The sequence below is a fragment of the Cyrtonyx montezumae genome, unplaced genomic scaffold, assembly GCF_038088225.1.
Source record: "Cyrtonyx montezumae isolate F1298 unplaced genomic scaffold, pur_monq_1.0 scaffold_4, whole genome shotgun sequence".
NCBI classification, from domain to species: domain Eukaryota; kingdom Metazoa; phylum Chordata; class Aves; order Galliformes; family Odontophoridae; genus Cyrtonyx; species Cyrtonyx montezumae.
Window position 1 is genome coordinate 26,563,662 of NW_027072045.1, and position 22,210 is coordinate 26,585,871.

General features: G+C 37.3%; 2 protein-coding genes across 2 annotated transcripts in view; one reads left to right on the forward strand and one right to left on the reverse strand.

Moving 5' to 3' along the window:
- CTNNA3 (catenin alpha 3) overlaps positions 1–22,210 on the reverse strand; it is a 367,000-nt gene that overhangs the window by 194,117 nt on the left and 150,673 nt on the right.
- The window catches only part of LRRTM3 (leucine rich repeat transmembrane neuronal 3), a 75,189-nt gene continuing 58,137 nt past the window's right edge, over positions 5,159–22,210 (forward strand). Inside the window, exon 1 of the mRNA XM_065746802.1 lies at positions 5,159–6,874. Within this exon, the coding sequence (XP_065602874.1) occupies positions 5,294–6,874 (1,581 nt within the window). The 5' untranslated portion in view covers positions 5,159–5,293. The remainder of the gene's footprint in view (positions 6,875–22,210) is intronic.

A 22,210-nucleotide genomic window follows, 5' to 3' on the forward strand; every position in this document is an offset into this window, starting at 1 on the left:
GGACAAGACTGATCGTCCTCTCAGTTCTCCTTTGTTTCTCCAGAGTACTTTGTTACCTCAGTCTCCCTGTACTACACGTTCTCTCAGTTTCCCTTTCCCACACTTCCTTTTCTTTATGTTCACCCTCAGCAAATCCTGCATCCTTCTGAGTTTCTCTCTTTCTTCCCATGCTCTAATATTTACCCTGGGAGTTATATTCCTCCAGCTCTAATCTCACAGAACATCAAGTTCATTTAATCACTTGCTCAAAAATTGCAAACATTAGATTTATCTGCCCTTAATGACATAGTGATAGCACACCGAAGCACCCTTTAGAACAAGCCACAATTGCTTACACAGCTGATACCTGGTTTATCTATAGTGAAATAAAGTTGAGGGAAAGGCATACTTTGTCCCTTCATAAACCCCAAAAGAACACAGCACAGCACCTGTCATCTACAGTCCCCCAAAGTAATGTGCAATGACACACAAAACGGCACTCCTAGACCCAGCAGCTCTATCTAAAAACAGAATAAAAAATCTGTATCCAGAAGCTACACTCGATGCGCTGAGAAGGCAACACATTGTGGCTCAAAAGGATCATATTGGTTAACTGAATTAACTTCTTATGGGAGTAACAAAAACAGAAACATTTCTTGAAGAACTCAGGACAATAATTACACAGGAATCCATATTTTAAAGAGTGAGCGTGAAAGGATAACAACTAGAAGCAAGTGACTGAACAGGGAAGACTTTTGTCTGCTGATTCACACAGAATCCCACTAACTGCTGCTAACTGCTGTCTCCTTATGCTTTGGAAAGTTTACATTTCTTCCCTCCACTTCCCAGTCCTCATCCTCCTGGAGCTTGGCAATCCTGTCATCCCTCCTTTCCAAATGTCCACAGTAAATACACATATATGGTCACTGCAGGTGCCTCCTTATGACCCTGACAAATGCAAGAACTGCTCTTTCACCTTTTTTCTTTTATAACATGTTCAATTCCACACCAGCTCTGTGGAGGTACTAGCTTTCACAGTGAACATGATCTTTTGTTTGAAGCATTTCTATTCTGGCTGCAATTCAGGTTAGGAAGTAATTAGCTTTTCAGAGGCACGTTGTGGCAGGGCACAAAGACCACAGCCATGATGAATGTAAAAAGAAAAACATACTCAAATTTAACTAAATAAGCAAAACCAAAACCAAACACAAAATTAAATTAAAGCAAATTACTCCAGAGGCTGGCAGCAAGCAAATCCACATAGAACAATATCCAGATAGATAGTCTACTGAAAGTTCAGTATCAAGAAAAAAAAACACCTGAGCGATCTCTACCTTGGGATACTGCACCATTACAAAACATCTTTTATTTGTCTGTCACACTGATCAAGAAGACCACATGTTCATCATAGGCTCTGCCCAACACTGGCTTTTCACCTGTACAAACATTAAGACATGTTTAACAACATATCTGTCTATATATAAGTTATTTGTACCCTCAGAGAAAGTACAGGAAAACAAATCAGAGTGATCATGGAAGCATACAATTAAAAACTCATAAGGTATGTGACATCTCAGTTTATACCTAAGGCTGAAATTGAAACCTGTGTAAGAGAGTACACAAATATTTGTCCAAAGAGAATTTTCAGTATTGTAAAAATTCTGTCTTCATAGATAGAACAGAAGGAATAACATGGATTCTCAGCACCAATCAGCATTCAGAGTTGGTGTGAAGCCACGGAGACTTCTACTATTTGCATCTTTTACCTCTTACTCCTGACTCAGAACTGCTACTTTAGTACAGCAGGCAGGTCTGCCTAGCATTGAGACACTGAACTTAAAACTTCTTTGACCACAGCAGCGAACTGACACAAACTCACACGGAGTCTAAGTTAAACTCACACCAATCCCGTAACAAACTTGTCATTTTTAGGCACCTGGGAGTTGTGATATTAAAACTAGCTTATCCAACTTAACCAGTTGGGCCTCGAGATCTTTTTTTCCTAGTGGCATGAGTTAGAAGATAACGCAGTGGGGTTGCAAAGATATATAAACTGTATCTGACACAAGGCAAAGGCTAAATCCTTTACAAAAGGTATCTCCTTATCTAAAATGCAGCTTTAACTTATTGCCCTATTTTTCATCACTTATAATATGGCTATCAGATTGTGCTGAAATTTTGCTTGAAATGGTTCATACTGGGAGCAGCTTTATTTCAGCAATTTGAAAAGAAACCATTCAACTGTATGAAGATACAGAAATGTAATTTTAAAAAACTGTTTATCAGACACTGGCACTTTTCCTGCTTGTGTAATTCAAAAAGGATCTCAGCAAAGAAAATTGAATTTGGCAATCCATTAATACAGATTTGATGCTCTCACTGTTCATCTCTTGATGTCTCACCCCTTTCAGAAAAATGAAAATAACTCATGGTAAAAGAGTGGCTGTTCCCTCACATTTGTCCATTGTATTGGCAATTATTAAAACCCTGCAAAAGCTACTGAAGCCCTGCTGACTCATGGTGGCAGAAAAATTACTTGTTAATTCCACGATGAAGATACAGAAAGAAGACAAAGAAGGAAAAGCCAGAGAACTATGAAAGCCTGAGAAGAAGAATCAGATTGAACTCATATAGTAAGTTGTAACAACTCTTATTGAGTAATAATTTGGAAGGTATCTGAAGCTTTACATGCTACATTTGAACCAGATGAAGACTCAGACTTAATTTCACCCCGTGTGAGTTTAGGAAGCTGAGCCATTTCAATAAAGAGCTCACTTGTCACCGGCATCCTCTTCTGTCAGCAGAGGAAGAGTGGCAGTTCCGGGAGACAAATTGGCTTACTGAAGGTCTGAATTGTCTTCCAAAGATGCCAGTCTTTCTCCATCAAGTACATACAGATCTCAAGGCAGTGATGGAACACCTATAATAAGCACATCAGGACAGGCACATGATATTCCTGCCAGCCAAATGGCTCTCCAGACTATCACAGTGCCCAACACATCCTGCATTTTTTCACTGGCCTCCCAACCCTATGGATCAGAGCCAACAGCTAAAGTCATGCTGTGTTGAGAGTGGGAGATGGTGATAAATTAAGGGAAGAATTATCCCTTTACAATCACCACAGAACTGACAGCAGTACAGAAATTTCTCATGGTGGGGTGTGATGCAAATAAGTAGTTTTGACTGGAGACATGAAAAATGTTCACAGTTGTTATTAGCCAGGGGCAACTATGCTCCTTATTTTAGTCACTGTAGGTAGGTGAATTAATTCTCTAGTGCAATCGCTCTAAGCCTGATGTTATTCACAGACTAAGCACTAGGCAACACTGGCCTTAAGCACGGAAAACTTTAGGTTTTGCCTTCTTTTAAATTCTTGAGCGCTCAAAATCCAAACCACATTTTTTCAAGCTGTGAGGTTCCTCAGAGAGGAACAGCAGAGCTGTCCGGTTGCATTTGAGGGAGTATCATTGAACTCCCCTTCTAACGAGTAGCATGCTTCAGGCTTTTGCATGCTCTTTACATTACAAAGAGTTTAGGCTTTACACTTCTCCATCACCGTCTCTGACTGCAGATTTCTTGGTGAAGGAAGAGTGCTAATATGGTGCATTTGCTATAATGCCATCTTACCACAACTGTGTCCACATCTTACCACAACAGTTGAGAGGATGTGTCCTTTTTCTGCAGCACGTAGCCAACAAAGTAGAGGGAAAAAGGCTCTTCGTGACAGTCCAGTGTCACGCATATAAAAAAATTCTGCATACCTGACCTTCACATAAAATTCTGCCCATGACATTACCCACAGTAAAAACAATTCACCAGATTAAAGTAACACAGCAAGCTGCTTAGTCCCCATGTTGCAATGATTATGGAAGCCTGGGTTTGAAGTGTTTGCGTTGTGGAACATAGCAACAGCAAGCTGGGAAATAAACGAGCACAGTACCCTCTTCCAACCTTCTGGCATCATGCCTTTTAACAGATGAGAAAAAAGTAAAAAGGCAAATTGTCAGCACCAAAACATTTTTCATGTTGTATAGTGTCCCCAGTGAATTGCTGGTAAGAGACACGCTGAGGGGCTGATACTTCACTAAAAAAAAAATTGTGAGTTATTGCAAAAAAAGTCTTGTGAGCACGTCTAATGCAATGAGGGGGAAAAAATCCCAACCCTTAGGACTGGAAATCTGTATCTGTGTCCTACAAATGTCACGTTAGCCTTTCAGACAAAAAGTCTCAGTCGGGCATACAGAGCAATTAAGTTCAAGGATGCAAAACTGCTTTCAGAAACAGTCAAAGAGGCTAAGAGGATTTGGGTATTTAAGTATACCTCACTAATTTACATTGAAGCTGACCAGTCTGCTCCTATTAGTCACTCAGAACAATCACTCTTTTCCCAGCAGAGCTTACTCATTTGCAAGATAAAAGGAAGACGTTTCTGCACATGCCCATAATATTCTTCACCACTGGGGGCAGCTTTACATAAGACTGCATTCACTGAAACCAAAGCAACAGTCGGACGGAGCTTTCAGAATGACGGTACGCAGAAGTGAGCAGTGCTTGTTCGTTGCACGGGCTTATACCACCTTCTATGCTACGAAGCAGCTTCCCAGCCGGATCGGGTGCTAAGTAAGGGAACTGCTGTGCTACGGAATACAGATGTGTGAATTCAGATAGCTAAACGGTGCTTGGAGGAATCTAAAATGCTTTCTTATAAAGAGAAATTTTAAGAGCCAGGTTCCTAACTATAAAGATGCAAAAACGTAACATCCATGAAGATCCTATTACCTAGGAAGAACTTGACATTTTGCTGCGAATGCTGTGTTGGGATTGATTTATTCTTGGAGTGTTCTGCGTGGCTGGCAAAGAATAATGTTCCAAAATCGGTCCATCTCCCAAGGGGTCCAATTTTTCTTCCTGGGTGTCAGCGAGCCCTGACTCACTACAGTGCAGCTGACAGGGGCTGCCATGCTTGTGGCACACTAAGCAAAAAACAAAAGACCTAAGGACGACCTTTGAACAACACAAAGGATGGGTATGTTTTTCATGTTATTGTTTTTTATATACAATTCATAGCCACTGCATAGCCTCTGCTTTAATTACTCCATAGACTTACCTTTATGTAATTTGTGATTACAGTTCAATTGCTTAGGGGTTACACCTTTTACCCAACTGTTTGTTGTTGTTCTGTTTGGGTATTTTTTCCAGTATTTATAAAGGCATTCTTTAAGAAAATCTGAGTAAAGAAAACAATGTGAAAAGTAGTTGAGACAAGATTTTTAAAACGATTGTTGACATAAAGATTTTAGCATGATTAAAAGAAATGACTGATGTGTGGGGGGATAACTTTTCTAAGTTGTTTTTATTTCCAGGTTTCAATGTAATTAGGCTACTGAGCGGATCAGCTGTAGCTCTGGTAATAGCCCCTACTGTATTACTGACAATGCTTTCTTCTGCTGAACGAGGATGCCCTAAGGGCTGTAGGTGTGAAGGCAAAATGGTATACTGTGAATCTCAGAAATTGCAGGAGATTCCCTCGAGTATATCTGCTGGTTGTTTAGGTTTGTCCCTTCGATATAACAGCCTCCAAAAACTAAAATACAATCAATTTAAAGGTCTTAATCAACTCACCTGGCTCTATTTAGACCATAACCACATCAGCAATATTGACGAAAATGCTTTCAATGGAATACGCAGACTAAAAGAGTTGATCTTGAGTTCCAACAGAATCTCCTATTTTCTTAATAATACCTTCAGACCTGTGACAAATCTCCGGAATTTGGATCTGTCATACAATCAGCTGCAGTCTCTGGGATCCGAACAGTTCAGGGGCTTAAGGAAGCTGCTGAGTTTACATTTGCGGTCCAATTCCCTGAGAACCATCCCTGTTCGAATATTTCAAGATTGTAGAAACCTTGAACTGTTGGACCTGGGTTATAATCGCATCCGAAGTTTAGCAAGAAATGTCTTTGCAGGCATGATCAGACTGAAAGAGCTTCACCTGGAGCACAATCAATTTTCTAAGCTCAACCTGGCACTTTTTCCAAGGCTAGTCAGCCTTCAAAACCTTTATTTACAGTGGAATAAAATCAGTGTGATAGGACAAACTATGTCCTGGACCTGGAGCTCATTACAAAGGCTTGATTTATCTGGCAATGAAATAGAAGCTTTCAGTGGACCTAGTGTTTTTCAGTGCGTGCCCAATTTACAGCGCCTCAACCTGGATTCAAACAAGCTCACGTTTATTGGTCAAGAAATTTTGGACTCTTGGATATCCCTCAATGACATCAGCCTTGCTGGGAATATATGGGAATGCAGCAGAAACATTTGCTCTCTGGTAAACTGGCTTAAAAGTTTTAAAGGGCTGAGGGAAAACACAATAATTTGTGCCAGCCCAAAAGAGCTGCAGGGGGTGAACGTTGTCGATGCAGTGAAAAACTACAGCATCTGTGGCAAAAGTACCACAGAAAGGTTTGAATTAGCACGAGCTCTCCCAAAGCCAACATTTAAACCAAAACTCACCAGGCCTAAACACGACAGCAAGCCCCCTCTGCCCCCAACCATTGGAGCCACTGAATCCAGCTCTGAAGCCGAGCACGATGCAGAACACATTTCCTTCCATAAAATCATAGCGGGGAGCGTGGCCCTTTTCTTGTCTGTGCTTGTGATCCTGCTGGTAATCTATGTGTCATGGAAGCGTTACCCAGCCAGTATGAAGCAGCTGCAGCAGCGCTCTCTCATGCGAAGGCACAGGAAAAAGAAAAGACAGTCACTGAAGCAAATGACTCCAAGCACACAGGAATTTTATGTAGATTACAAACCTACCAACACTGAGACCAGTGAGATGCTGCTGAATGGAGCAGGACCCTGCACGTATAACAAATCAGGCTCCAGGGAATGTGAGGTATGAACCATTGTGATAAAAGAGCTTTTAAAAGCTGGGAAATAGTGGTGCTTTATTGAACTCTAGGGACTATAAAGGGAACGTTTTTCTCACTTTTCTGGCACAGCTCTTCCATGTCACTTATTTTGTACATTCATAATACTGGTCATTTTACTCTCATACATAATCAACTCATTGAAATTTAAATTCCACAATCAATGTGAAGTCTGAGCTCTGGTTTAATACAATACCTATTGTACAAATCCTCTACTGATTTCATTAAAGTCTTGCTTGTTTTTAAATAGAAAACTTCTTTCATAACTAATCCACTGCGCCTGCAGTGACTGTGCTTCTGTTTAGGGAGAAAAATGACAACAATGAAGGGGAAAAAAAAAATAATCAAACCCACCTCCCTCTTCCCAGACTATGCTCTGTAACTCCTTTTTTGAGCTAAGGTACTGTAGCATCATAGGAATTCTGATTTTTCCAAGTCAAGAAATGGTGCAGGAGCAGCTCTGAAAAACTGCTTGATCTCTGCCCAACACATGATATAATAACAAAAACAGTCTCAGGCTTAAGTCATGAAACCAAAAGCAAAGTAGACTTAATAAAAACTTAAAAAATGTAGAATGGGGTTAAATTCTACTGCATTATAGTAGTTTTTCTATGGCTGATAACTACTAATTGAAACCTGTTTATGAGACTTCATACAAAAGGTGCCAGTGTTTATCCCTTACACCCAGTTGCCATTCAGAAAGTAGTCAAAAGGCATTCATTAAGTGAGGAGCAGAAATTCCTTATTGATGCAATTAGAGGGACTGAAATGTGCAGTAGCAAAAGCGACACCACTTCCTGCACACATCTGTACAAGTGCTCATTAGAAATTCTCTTTTCAAGACTGTCAAAGACATTAATGTAGCTGAGGAAACAATTACATCTGCCATTTTCTTCTATTTCTTTCTATTTGCTGGGCTTGTTAGGGTTGTGCGATGTGTTTTGTACACTGTCTCTCTAATAACTAAATAAAGCTTCACTGCAATCAATGTCAAACGGAAAAACAGCAACTGCAAAAGAGCTTTCAGAGAATATTTGTCACTCACTGATCTAGGAACACTGCATCCAAAAATACTTAAAGAGAACAGTGATAAATAATTTTTTTCTCTTTCCAAAAGCCTGATGACATTAAAACTGAGTATCTGAATTCTCGTAATGTGAAGATATTCATCAGTTGTTTTGGACAAAATACAGATTTTTAACTTGGCTCCTCCCTTTCCTCTTTCTCCAAAAGCTTCCCCCCCCCCCCCAGTAGCTTAAGATGTAGCGTCCCCAGTATTTGGAAAAATAATCTCATATTCTATGTATTTTGATGGTATTTTGAACACAAATGTTCTCTTTCATTCTGGAAATAATACAGCAGCCCCCATATAGAAGTAGAGTTAGTAATGTAATTATTTTGTAACTTGATTTGGCTTAGTAAACTGCACATCTTCAATCACTTGGAAGGGAATGTTTCTACAAAGCTGTTTCACTGCAGCAGATTAGAGGAAGCAAAGCCTTAGCAGGATGCTCTATGGAATTTTTACTAGAAAAATAATAATAACAGCCAATCACCTTGAAATGTGCCACAGACAACAAAAACAAAGCTATGAATCATTTCTTTAAAAGACCTAATGCTCTTGACGGGTATTTGGGTTTTGTGGTGGTAGTGTTGTTGTTTATTATATCATACAATGAAACCGGTCTCATTTTCAAGGACTGCATTGAGGAAATAGCTAAGAGCAGAAGCTTGAGACTATTCTGAACCCTGCAACACTGAGACCTCCTTTTGTTAAATATAAAGGGGATCCTGAACATTTAATAAGGGAAGCGCTTGAGATGTTGTAGCAGCACTGAGCAGACTGTAATTTTTAAGCTGAATTGTAGCTTAAAAGTTGCTACTGAAAGTCAATATAAATAGAATTATCTTAGCTATTAGGGATTCAGTTTTACATCAGCAAGCCTTGGTAATCTCTGTGCTGAAGGATTATAAATTTGCTATAAATTTATTGATAAGAACCATGTCTGTACTTTTACAGGCTTTAGTGTCTGCAGTGGTGACTAATACTAGGTACTAGAAAAAAAATTGGATCTGGCCCCAGACATACAGATGTTTATACACAGAAATATACATATATACACACATACAGAGACATATGTAACCTAACTTAGGCTATTATATATTAGGTAACCTAACCCTAATTGAGAATTTCTGTTACTTCAAAAATCAATACGTATTTTAAAACTTCTTAATGTATAATGATTTTGAATGAGTTGTGAATAACTGAGTTTGACTTACAAAGTCTCTTTAATGCCTTGCTATAACTATCCCCGTACTCAGAAAAAAAATCAATTCCATATCCTCCTAGAGAAATCAGTTCCTCTAAAGTTATTACTAACTCCCTTTGAAAAATGTTTAACTATGGGACTGAAAAAGCAGATAAGGCCAGTATGTCATTAATCATAGACAGATGACAAAAATAACAAAAATTCAGCACATTTACATTCAAGTAGACATGCTTAGATCGACTATGTTATTTGTTGCCTGAGAAAGAATAGACTTTATGTATTACTGATTATGAACCAAACACAAATGAACGTGTAATTGCAGCTATTGCTGCTGTCTTATTACACAAAATAAAATGCCCAGTACAACCAATTGAACCTCGTTGCATAGCCTGAGGCCTGAGAATTGAGTTGTTAAATCCCACTCTAGTGTCTATGGATTAGGAAACATTTGTAACCAGTTTTGTAGCACGTTAAAACGTACAAAACCCATGCTTTAAACTGCACAAAGACAACACAAACTAATGTTAATCCCACTACTGTAGAATTAAACACTACAGAAAAGACTTGGGGTGACTAGGCCACCAGAGTCACAAATTTTAATCATCTTGTAGGAAACAACCTCAACTTAACTGAGCAACTTCCAGTTCCTGTGAGAGGTTGCCCTATACCTAAATATAAATGAAATGATAAAGCCTCAGAGATTTCAGAAAAGAAATTTCTTGTCTCTTTCTCTTTAGCCTAGACAACATGCATACAGAATTCTTGCCCCACTTTGTCTTGTCTTTTGGAATTTCTGATGCCATTCTCCCACAGAACTCTTAAAGCCTTCCTGGGTTGATGCTGAGAAATCTTCAGAGGGTGTGCAATAGCTATGATGGCTTTTAAAGCCCTACTCCTCCTTCAGGTTCTTCAGGTACCAGTTTGAGGAAGGAGATGCAAAACATGTGACAAAATGCCTATTATAACTTGCCTGTCTTTTAATGGATTTGACACTGCCCTTGTATTCCAAGTCAAGAAGCACAAGAATGCATTTATAGGTGTTATTATTATTGTTGTTGTTGTTATTATTATTATTTAAACCAACTTCTATTCCTTTCCTTGAGTCTTATCTAGCATTACCAAGTGCTTTGGAACTACCATTTGAAGACAAAGGCATTTCAATACAGAAAAAATGCAGTATTCCTTCATGACAGTTTTCATCAGTCTAGCAGTCAAGAGTTATTTAAACAATGAAAATAGAAATGTCAAGTAGAATCACCAAACGAGACTATTTTATCTTATAGAAGCACCCCAACAATCTGGAAAGGTCTCAGCACATCCTCTGCTAGCTATTCTACAAAGATCTTGCAACAATCTCTCATGTTAAAAGTTTATATGAGGCGTGTTGTGAAGATGGCAAAGGAGATAACAACAGAGACTTGGGGTAATTTGCTTGAGATCACACACCAGCTGAGTTCTGGGAAGATAAATCCAGTCTCTTTCTCCAAAGACATCCTGTTAGCCTGTGGACTAGGTAGTTTTCCAGTTGAAAGACTGAGATGCTGTTCACTGGCTCTTAAAATACTTGAATATTTTAGAATTCTAGACAATACAGAATGGAAATTTTTTGAGAAGAAAATAACTAACGTACTAAGCAAATTCAAGCAGACTGGTAATGTTCATTCACTGTGCTGAGATTACCTCCAGCAATTGCAGAGTAGGAGAATAATAATGAGACCAAGTGTCTTGAATATAATGAATGCAAGCATCTCTGATGGCTGGTAGGCTTTCATTACTCACTATCTACATTTACACAGTCATCATGGATTACTGCTTGCTTTCTTTAATTTTATATGAACTAGGAAACCTTGATATAAAATTCAATTGCAAAAATGAACATAAATATACAATATTTCTGCAAACACAATTAAAAATTCTCCGTTTACTGCAAACGAAAGGTCTTTTCCATCAGCCATTCAACTCTAGATAAATATTCTCTTAGATGAATTTCCGTGGAACAATAGTGACATCCAGTGGGTAGTTAGTTTAATCACAGGCCTCTATTGCATATAGGTTTGCCTTTTTACTTTGTATTCTGTATAATCTGATGACAGCAGCTAATCCTTGCAACTAAGCACTCAATTGTGTTTTAATTTCATCTCTGTCTATGAGAGTCATAACCTAAATGCAAATGTGAATGACAGAGAAAATAAGAATAGGTGAATGCTAGCAAAAAAAAGGGCTATCCAGTATGCAAGGATCCACAGTCATTAAAAGGCTAGAAGCATTAAACAGTACAAACAGGAGCTGTAACTGTGGGGTTTTTTTTAGAACTTATTACCTATAAAACAACTAAGTGACATTAAATTCAGACTACAAACAACTACTTCAATTTCCTGAAGCAGCATAGCATTAAAAAAAAAAAGTTTATTTTTACAAGAATGAGAAAAGTAATATTAGATGTCAAAAGAAAGGGGACCCACTCCGTTTTTACAAGTTTAAGGTACAAATAACAGAAAACTTACCAATGACATGAGTACACAGCATATTTTCTTGGGCAGAGGTTATTTGTAGCAACTTGTTGGTATGTTCTGTCGCAAGTACTTTAGGCCTCAGGGTACTTCAGTGCCACTGGCTGTATTTTAAAATACAGTGAAGGATACAAGTCAATGAAATAAGGATTAGAGCTACTGAAGATAGCAGTCAAATCTAGTTTCCTTCAGAAGATGCACGAGACCTCACATTTCATTCCACACTGAATGAAGTACAATCATATTTTTATATTTTATGCACTCAGGGTCAACTATCAGATAATATGCCGCCCTTGCTTTTCTTCATAGCTAGGCTTTCCAGAATTGGTGCTATGGCAGCAGCATGATACAATTTTAATGTAATCCTTAGGGCTACAGCCAAACTATCTCTTGGCATAACGGTGAGTGGAACAAAACTGGATGCAATAAAAACAAAAAGTGACCAGCAAGAAGGCTATAAATTAATAAGTAGTAGTATATTCAAGACAGACCATGATAGACTGTTGAAATTTGATGGCCAGTATTTTACCTACCAGAGGAATTTTATCAAATTTAGAAGCAAGCCTTGTAAAGGTAATCATGAGCAAAGATCTGCAAGGAGGGATAGTATGTTTTATTTGACCTACTCGTTACAGAGATCACACCTCCCTAAAACTCTTGCCTTGCTCATGATTATCATGGCTACAACATTAGTATTCAAATCTAAGACTGAGCTCTATTTACTAAGAACAGACGAAAGACACCTACTCCTTCATTAAGCCTTCCTTTCTACACACACAAATGAAATTTACAGTAGTTATTACAGGAAATATTTTATATCCTTGTGAAAACTACAGTTTTAAAAGTCTTTGTTAATGAAATCAAGCAAACTTTTTAGAAAAAAACAATTCTTTCTTATAATTTAATAATACTGTTTCTCACAAGCTCTTCAGCTTGTCATGTAGAAACTAAAGATCTAATCACAAAAACAGTTCTCCAGAAATCCCTCAAATACGTCTTTTCAATCCCTAAAACAGTTGCTTTCTACGTTCCTATGTGACTTAAGCGTTGACCACGCCAAACCTTGGGCTCTTGATTGAATGTTATGTTTCTATTACTTCAACATTAGTAGTGGACTTAAGATCACATAGGACTTCATAATTACAGTTCAACCTTGCAAATCTCAAAATGTTTCAAAGTACAGACTTCATTAATATAAAGACAAAGGAAACCTTACACTCTAAGCGAAGACATGAATATGCTATGAGGTTTATTGCTTCACTACAACACTATAAAAATCATCTTCCTGATCTACGTGCAAATCCTTCTCTCATTCAAACTAACAGATCAAATAACTAGCTCAGTCTGTCAAGAACTTCATTGCTTACTGCTAGAAAATGAACAAATGAGCAAGCAACTTTTATATTAACAGCTGCCTGCAAGAGTAGTAATCATGAAGTCAGCCTTTATTATGGTTATTCTCACTTGACAACTATAGAAGGTACTACTGGACATCATGTATCATAGCTGTGCTGTATCCCCTAATGGGATATATGAACTATATGAAAATTTTGCATTTTTATGGCATTAATATTTATGTGCATAATTATACTGCGAGATGGAAAGCAGAAAAGAGTCAGGAAAAAGGCTACATATAAACAGAACCAGTAAAAAGTCAAGAAAGAACACTGAGATTTTCCAGAAGTTAAGCAAGCAATTTTAAAAGATACGAAATCACATTCTAAGCTAAAATTGCAGTATTGAAATAATAGCATTTGTGCATTTCTTAAAGTATTTTTAAGCGTTTCTTTCTGTTTGGTTGGGTTTTTTTGATTGCTATTATCTGATTCTGGGCATTTTGAAGCACCTTAAAAAAAAAAAAGTTCAGTAACTTCTATTTCAAACCTCATTTAATCAAATGGAGAAAATGCCTTCTTCCCATGTAACATGCTTTTTCTGAAGTTGTGGGAACGAGTTCACATAGAAATAACGAAAATACTTTTCATCTTACTGTACTGTTGCTTCTTGGATGATTACATTCAGCATCTGCAGCAATTATATACTACTAGTTGATAACATGGATTACTCTATGTCCATTCCCCTGCTATTTAATCTGTGCTTCGTGGCAAAACATGGGTTGTGATGATGGGTCTACAGTGCCCTTTGTGATCAGCAACAACATACTGCATGTTTGAATAATGTTTCTTTAACTGTAACTCTGTGGTTTTTGGTGCTGCAGAACTCAGGAATCTGATTTTATATTAAGCACCGTATTTCCCACTTCTTTAAATACTACAAAACTCTCAAATCAACTTCAAAATAATGCAATGAGATGGCCAGCCTCTTCTGTCAGTCCAGCTGTAACTCAGGAGAGTTACAGGCTCAAAACAGTCAGACTGCCTTTGTAATTCTTCCTTCCATTGGCCTCATCATTACTAATGGCTATGGATGAAGAAAAACTGAGCATGTGTTTCTATAGAGCATTGATAATAAGCAATAATAATGCATTAGTCATACAATCTCTGCACCACTGAAAACAAAACCATCATAATTGGATTCTTTATTCCAAATTACAAATTTTATAATGTATATTCCAGCTCACACATTGTTTCATTTTGCATATTTTTTAATTTTTCCAGTTATGCAGAAATGCCTTTGGTTTGCAGTAAATTGTGCTGAAGCCACAGGTGATAAAGGGGAATGCAGTTTACAAAACACAAACTGCAGTAATAGAGAAAGAAATATTTTTTACTTTAGCACCTTAAATAATATTTGTTTCCTGTTTTTCAGCTCCCTGTGGACAGAATTGTTTATTTTAAAGCAGGGAATATTTTCAACATCTGTAAATGGGAATTCAAGCCCACAGATGACATTCACTTCTTGCAATAGCTGGACACAAATATTTGATAGAGGGCTACTCCTCTCCCCTTCCCCCAAGAGTGAAATTTAAACAGGAGTCTTTGTTAGTTATTCAAAGTGCTCTGACAAGCTTTGTAAAGCTGGTATTAAATATCACCTTGCAGGACATTTGTGTAAGTTTTCTTGGAAATCAAAGTAAACAGCTGTACCTCAATCATGTGCAGATGGTGGTAGATAGATCTTATTAATATTGGGTGGGATGTTTATCAAAAATATGATATGTACTTGGAAATTGTCTACTGAAGTACTACAAGAGGGACTGACACTAATTCTTGCCACACAGTTAAAATTAACTGACCTTAGAAAAGTATCATCTGTGGTTCAGTTTAAAAACCTGCTATAGATTCAAGAATCCATTTTTAATCAGACAAGCTTATTCCCCATATTTCCTGCTAACAACAGAGTAACCTTATATAAAAATGTTTAGCTGAAGTTTGAGAAAAGGATAATCTTTTCCTCTTCCAAAAATAGTAACATCAAATAATAATTCCAGCACATCAGAGCTTATTTAGTAGTACACTATGCTTTGTAATATAACACTGTCATATCACTGTGTTAGCCTTCCAGCCATCTGTAATATGAGTCACATCCTCAGAACAGTGCAGGCTTCACTCTACATTACTTCATATCAGCCAGCTTCTCCTGAAACACGCTGTACTACCCAGAATGCATATATATTTCATATAAATATAATTTCAAAAAATAATTTCACTTCACATCACCCCTGTGACTCAGAGTGTAATACACTTATTATCCGTCTTCCAAGAAAGGATCACAACACTAGTAGAAACTTCAGTGAGAACTTTTCCTAAGGCTACTGGTATTTTCCCAAAACACTTAGTTCTTTTAGGACTAAATGTTTAGTCTTCCCTAATTTTATCAATCCTTAACAACAGTTTCCCAACTATGCTACTGATATAAATGTGAGACAGCAGCAAAGTGAGCAGCATTACTACATGAGCTCAAAAGCTGCTTACCACTTCTAATTACAAGCGAGTAACTTGTCTTCATTAAAGAACAGTTTTCCTTCAAGCATAAATAATGCTGGACAATATATTTCTCTTCATCCCTAATGACATTGGCAATACATGATTATGACAGAGAATATGGAGCGAAGGGGGGGAAGGGAACTAGTGTTCCAAATCAGAATCTCATATATTAAATCTTCTTTCTTCTAATTTAAAAAAATATATATGTAGAAAACGGGCAGTTTACCACAGTAACCACTGGGAGGTATTCCGCATACAATTGCCAGTAACTGAGCTCTTGTAATTGAGAGTTTGAACTCAGAGCTCGTATTTATTCTATGGTTTACAAACAACAGCCAAAGCATCTCAACATTCTCATACTTAATGTATATCTTAATTTTTGCATATAACATTTTTTTAGAAAAAATCTTGAAATATTAACTTGACAAGCTACTGTATAACAGACTGAGCAGAAAAAAAAATGACATTGTAAGGGAATCTGACTGTGAGTGGTATGCACTTGACATTAATTTGTGTATACTGAAGTCCAGAAGTTTGGTTTTCCAAAAGCTTACTAAGCACTGTAACTTAAATGAATATACACAACTCCTTACTATCCAGAAGCATATAAGCTTGTATAAGCTACAGCATGTGTTCTGACATAGAAGAAAATGTATTCTGCAGCAGTATAAATTAATTCGCAATCATAACACTATAGATTACATTCACAAATCTAAAATCATGCTGTATTTGGGTTGTAACAGTATATTATGATATAGAAGTTGTAAGATAAGTAATAATAAAATGCATTTTTTTCAAACCTACTTTGCTACTGGTAAGAACACTCCAGCTTCATGTATAAACTAACATGGCAAATTCTAAATTTAGCAAAGACAATTTCTTAAAAAAGCCTCATCACACTAATCACATCCATCAAGTATACAAAACACATCTTGTCAGCAAAGAACAGAGGACTTCAATTAAATGTAAAACCTTATTCAGCACTTCAAGCTGTTAATGGCTCAAACTCACTAATGAGATGATGAAAAGGCTCGTACATACAGAATCTATACTGAGAATTTATTACCAGTGCTCATTAATTCCACCTAAGCTCATATACTTAAGAAGCTGTCCCACATTTATGTCAACACTTCAAATACCAAAAGAGAAAGATACCAAAATATTCATGTCTGTGAACATGCGCATACTTATATTTGGAGCATGACTGCCATTTCTGAGAAAGGGAGAGGTTGATTTTCCCTAACACAGATGGTTCCCAGAACATCTAGTGTGCTACATTACCCTGCTGCAATCTGCAGTTGATTTGAACTCCAAGACAACTTTGGTCAAAGCTTGTTAAAAATCTGATAGCTCCTTGCAGAGTTCTAGGAGTTCATTTGAAAAAATATTTCCAGGTCTTTCCTTAGACATTCAGCAGTGTGGCTGCCTAAAACTGATGATAAAGTTTACCTGGCAGGCACCAAAGTTTTGCCTCAGAAACAAAGCATAGAAGAGTTTGTTCTATAAGCTGTATGAGCAATGAGGCCTTATGCAGAACAGAGGAAATTGTCAAAATGACACTTCAGGCTGTATAGCATTTTAATTTTTTAAGTAGTAATATAAAAAAACTAACAGTAGACCATAAAGCATGCCCAGGCTCATAAAAATTTATGATTATTTTGGACAGTCCTTTATTTAAATCAGTTCAGAAAAGCAATGGAAAGAAGTTTATGAACCACAAGTGAACTATGGTTTGACCACAGAAGGGCCACGGTCTCTGATGCGAAGAAAAAAAACACTCCTCAAAACTTATGTCATTTCAATTCAGCAACTATAGGATCCTTTTGTAGGGACTGCAGGACTTTCTGTATGTGCTTTTAGCCTTAAGTAAGGCTATTATTGAAATTTCCCAGCTGCAAGATATCCTAAGTGCTGGCTTACTTCTCATAGAAAGGAAAAATATCAATATTCTGATTTCTTTTTCAGATTTCTCTTTCCCAAACCCTTTATTTCCTCTAGCTTGGAGTCCCCTTCTTTTGACTGCCTACTTCCTTGGATGAAGAAAAAAAACCTAAGAGCATACAAGAACACAAACCAGATGCCTTTGATTTTGAGTCTACCAAGTTCTGCAGGGCTCAGTGAAGCCTTGTTTACAAAGTCAGTTCCAACAGTAACACTAGAACGAAGAAATATCAGAGAAAATTTCTCAATAGATTTACATTACTTCTGCAAGTAGAGAAGAAACAAATAAAATGACAGGCTGAAGAAATTCTGCTCAAATACTCAGGATATTAATAAAAAATAAAACAGTGTTTTGAATGCCTATACCTTCCACAGGAACTCATACTATCAATTTTAAGTAAAATTAACATAATGTTCAAAAATTCTTATGCATAAGAAAACAGAATGTATCTCAAATTATGGACCTTGCTGTAGCAGGTTTCTGATTAGCTACAGAGAATGGAATTTTTTGTATCGATGCTTTCCTGCAGCACTATATGGTTAGAACAGACAGGACATGTCCTTAAGCTGTGAAAAGAAAGCTGATTTGCCTAGGGTTAATTTCACATTAGCTGAATTATTAATTACTCTACCAAATAAAGTTTTTACATTCTTGAAAATGAGTCCATAAATGCAGGTCCTCTGTTAGGAAATGCAATAGTTTCAAAGGTTGACAGCTATGCTGCAGTACACAGACAACATTTCTTCAACTCATCTGGTTAGTTAAAATGCACGGTTATAACAGGCTCACTTACAAACGCAGCTGAAGAATTCATTATCCCTTTTTCCTGAGTAACCCGAACATTTTACATCTATTTAAGTAGGGCTCCTTCTGGAGAGGAGTTTAATTAAAAAAATTCCAATATGTACTCTGGAAAAGGGAATCTTCCCCTTTCTAAAAGGTTTCAAATAAAACATTTTCAAAGACTTCCCTTCTCAGTATCTGCAGCCTTTGCCTCTTACCTGTGCATTTACTCAATTTAATGCTTATTTTATACATTTTAATACTTCTACTTCCTTGTATCTTCAACAGAAAGGAAAAACAAACACTATCAACGTGTTGTTTCCAGCATAAATCTCCAAGATTCATTTTGTTGAATGAATTCAGGAAAATGAATTAACAGCTTTGAAGGGGGAAGGTAGCTGGCAGAACTACAATAAAATCTGTGCCAGACAGTAGATGGAACAGGATCGAAAATGGAAATCACCTGCTATGTAGCTTAGCTAACATACTGCAGTGATGCTGCATGCTAGCATAAGAAAAAGATTTGCAAAGGAATATTAACTTTGAAAATATATAGGGATTAAACTGTTTGGAAAACATCCTGGAATAAAAGAATGCCTCAACGTCAACTACTCAGAAGTAGCAGACACCTGAAAACACAGCCTTTCCCTGTTTCTCAGTTTTATAAATGGTAGAAATCACTGTGATAATTACAAGGCTCATTTAGTCAATAATAATGAAACAGATACCTGAAAATGAAACATTCAGTTACATATCAGTTCTGACAATCTATAACTTGACATGTTGCTCATTCACTCAGAGCATGTGTTGGTCGTTAGGACAAGATAATCTTTACAAGTCCCTTCCAACCCAAACCATCCTATGATTCTATGACTTACTACAATACTCTAAAATGGCCCTTTGAATCAAACCTCTAGCTCAAGATCTGTAGTGAAATACCTTAACTGGGTTGGGATATGAGTCCTTTCTAAGGAGAAACTTGAAGTTTTCAGTGGCCTGAGGAGCTTCTGTATCTTTCAGAGAAGGACTGTAACTTTGAATTTGTTGTTTTTTGGGTTTTTTTTTTTTCAATGAGAGGATTCACTAGAAGATTTAAACTACATGACCGCTATTGATCTCAAAGGTAGATTAGCACAACTTTCATCACAAGTATCACCAACTTTATATTCAGCTGCCCAGTAAGCCTACCAAAAGAGACTGAAAAGAAAGTGCTCTCTAGGTCATATCTTCCAGAAGTAGACCTCCATGGGCCCTTTATTGTCAAAACCATACTGAACTGTTCAAGAGAGATTACCTTTACACAGTTAACTTCACATTCTTTTTATGCCACTAAAGCAATGTATATCAACTGAAGAATTACTGTATATCTTTCTTTCACCACCTTTAATCTACTTGACTGTTTATCAAAACAGTGCACTGTTTTAGTGCTCCAACAGCATCATTAGTTTTCTCAGGTTAACCATCAGCTCAAGTGTGTTATTTTTTAAGGAAATGCTGTTTTGCTTGACGGTAGTAATACTGACTATAAGAAGAGTAAATAATAGTTGCAGAGTCTATTGGAAATAAATTAGTGATGAAAAGCCTTCCTTTTGTTTTAAGCTTTCATAATTTTCAGAGGCTGCTTTCAGGCTTTTAGCCTATAGGCTGCAGAGTTGAGGCTGAAGTAAAGTACAGCAAAGCAGCAAATGCGTAACAAGTTTAAAACAACTTTTCCTAAATACTCCGGTTGTTTTTCCCCAGACCTAACAAAAAAAATATATTTCAAGACATTAGCTATTTTTTTTACTACTTGAAGTAAGTGTTGGAGAGTTTATTTTAAAAAAGATGAGAGTGAGAGATTCCAGATCGTCAAAGAGCAGTCTTGTGAAATTTCCACTAACTACACCACAGATGCTATCTGATTTTGTAATAAAGTGAAGACTCCTGCTTTCACAGTGACCAGTTCAGAATGTTCCCAGACCTCCCTGAGAAGTCTTCTTGAGTGGGCAATACTTGGCTGTCTCTGAAACCCTTAATTCCATGTCAGTGGACTGAACAAACCACGGCTGGAGCACTCACTCCCTAGGACTCATCTCTCCATCATTGCCGCCAATATGAATACAGACAAACCTATTGATATTAGAAGTGAGAAATCACTCTTTGTATTTTCATTCCCTCCTTTTTGTTTGATTCAGATTGCTCAATTGGAACATAAGATTTTTCCAAATACTAAGCGTCCTACAAAACTCAAAGGAAGAATAGCTTTTAAGGTAGTAGCGCTAGCATGCTGTGTATGTTACCGTAAAAGCCACAAGGGTGTTTCAGAAAGTTTAACCTTTGAAATTAATTCATACATCAAAGCATTTCAAAAGGTTGGCTGAATTTTACAGAGGTCTGTCATATGCTGCAGCTTGTATATCAGCAGTATGAAAGTAGGACACTGATATTATGCTGACAGGAGGCCTTAGCGTTTAACAATTTCCTCACTAAATAAGCATGACCTGTGATGGCTGCAACAAATCCACTTTTCTCAGTATCAGCTTTACAGCCACTGAAAGAGGGAAGGAGTGGGGGGAAAAGCAGACTAGCTTGCCAACTTGCTCTCTAAACACAATGCGTGCCCCTTTGGTGGCATCCACCCACTTGTGTGCAGGACCAGGCTGGAAAATCTGAAACATAATGCCACTGCTGTTGAGGGGTAGAGACAGAAACCATGAATGGCCTGCACTTCCCACAGATCTTTACAAACATGCTTTACACTAACATGACATGCAAATTATTCATGTTGAAATCACAATTCCTTTAAAATCTAAAAGAATTCGTTAGTCAAGCATTTAAAAAATTTGTCATGACTGTGTTATGTACAAGATGTGAAGGAAGCCAGCACTACAAAGAAAAGATTATTTTCCTAGAGAACTCTGTTGCATTCTATCTCTCAAAGTACTTGATTAATTAAATTTTATTCATTAGCTCCTGTTCTTCACAGAAACCATAGCAGGAGGCAGGCAGACTAATCTGTTCAATGGGGAGGATGATGGTACCATGGATTCCTCATGTCTCCTGGAAATTAGGATCAGAGTGTTCAGGCTATTTTGACCTGGAAGTGAAAAACAGCTGTGACTACCCTTCACACAGATTCTCTTCGTTGACAAAAATCTAGTGCTACTCACACTGCAAATGATGTTGTTTTACTGTTTCTGAGTTCTGCAGGCTGACAGCTTTCAGTAATAGACTGTATATATCTTAATATAATGGTCTGTCTTGTCTTCAATACTTCAGGCGAGAAGGACACAGGCAATGATCTGATAATGCTGCCAACATGTGCCCACCTGCATCCAATTCTTCCAAAACAACAAAAAAAAAGGTCACAAAACAATGGATTTTCAAATTTCTATGTCAGGTCAGTCCCCCCGGAGAGCAGTTGATCTCTCGTGGTTTTTCTCTGCTAACTTTCAAAATGGTTCATGCTCTGGAAAGGCAGTAGGCATGGACATAAAGACACAGACTTTCTTGAAATTATGCTCTGAATAGGAAGAAAATAGAACAGGATAACATCTCTTTGTTTTGTTTCCTTGTTTGCTGCATGCAGAACTCAGTCTGGTATGTAATTGTTCTTACTCAGAATTTTAGTTTGAAACAAAAACAATCACTTCATTTTTCTATGAATTCCTGTTAGAAAGTAAACAGATCGAGTCAGATATTAATTAAAGATTATAACCTCCCTTCTCAGCTGCTTCATAATACAATTAATTATTTGTAATTAGAAGTAAATATCATTCCTCTATGTAATACTAACAACAAAAATATTGAAGCATTTTTCATTAGAGAGTCTTGAAACACATCACAAGACTAGCCAAGCATTATTAATGCAGTTTATACAGCAAAGACACCTCGGCTGGTTTCCTTACAGACTATGACAGACTGGGAGCAG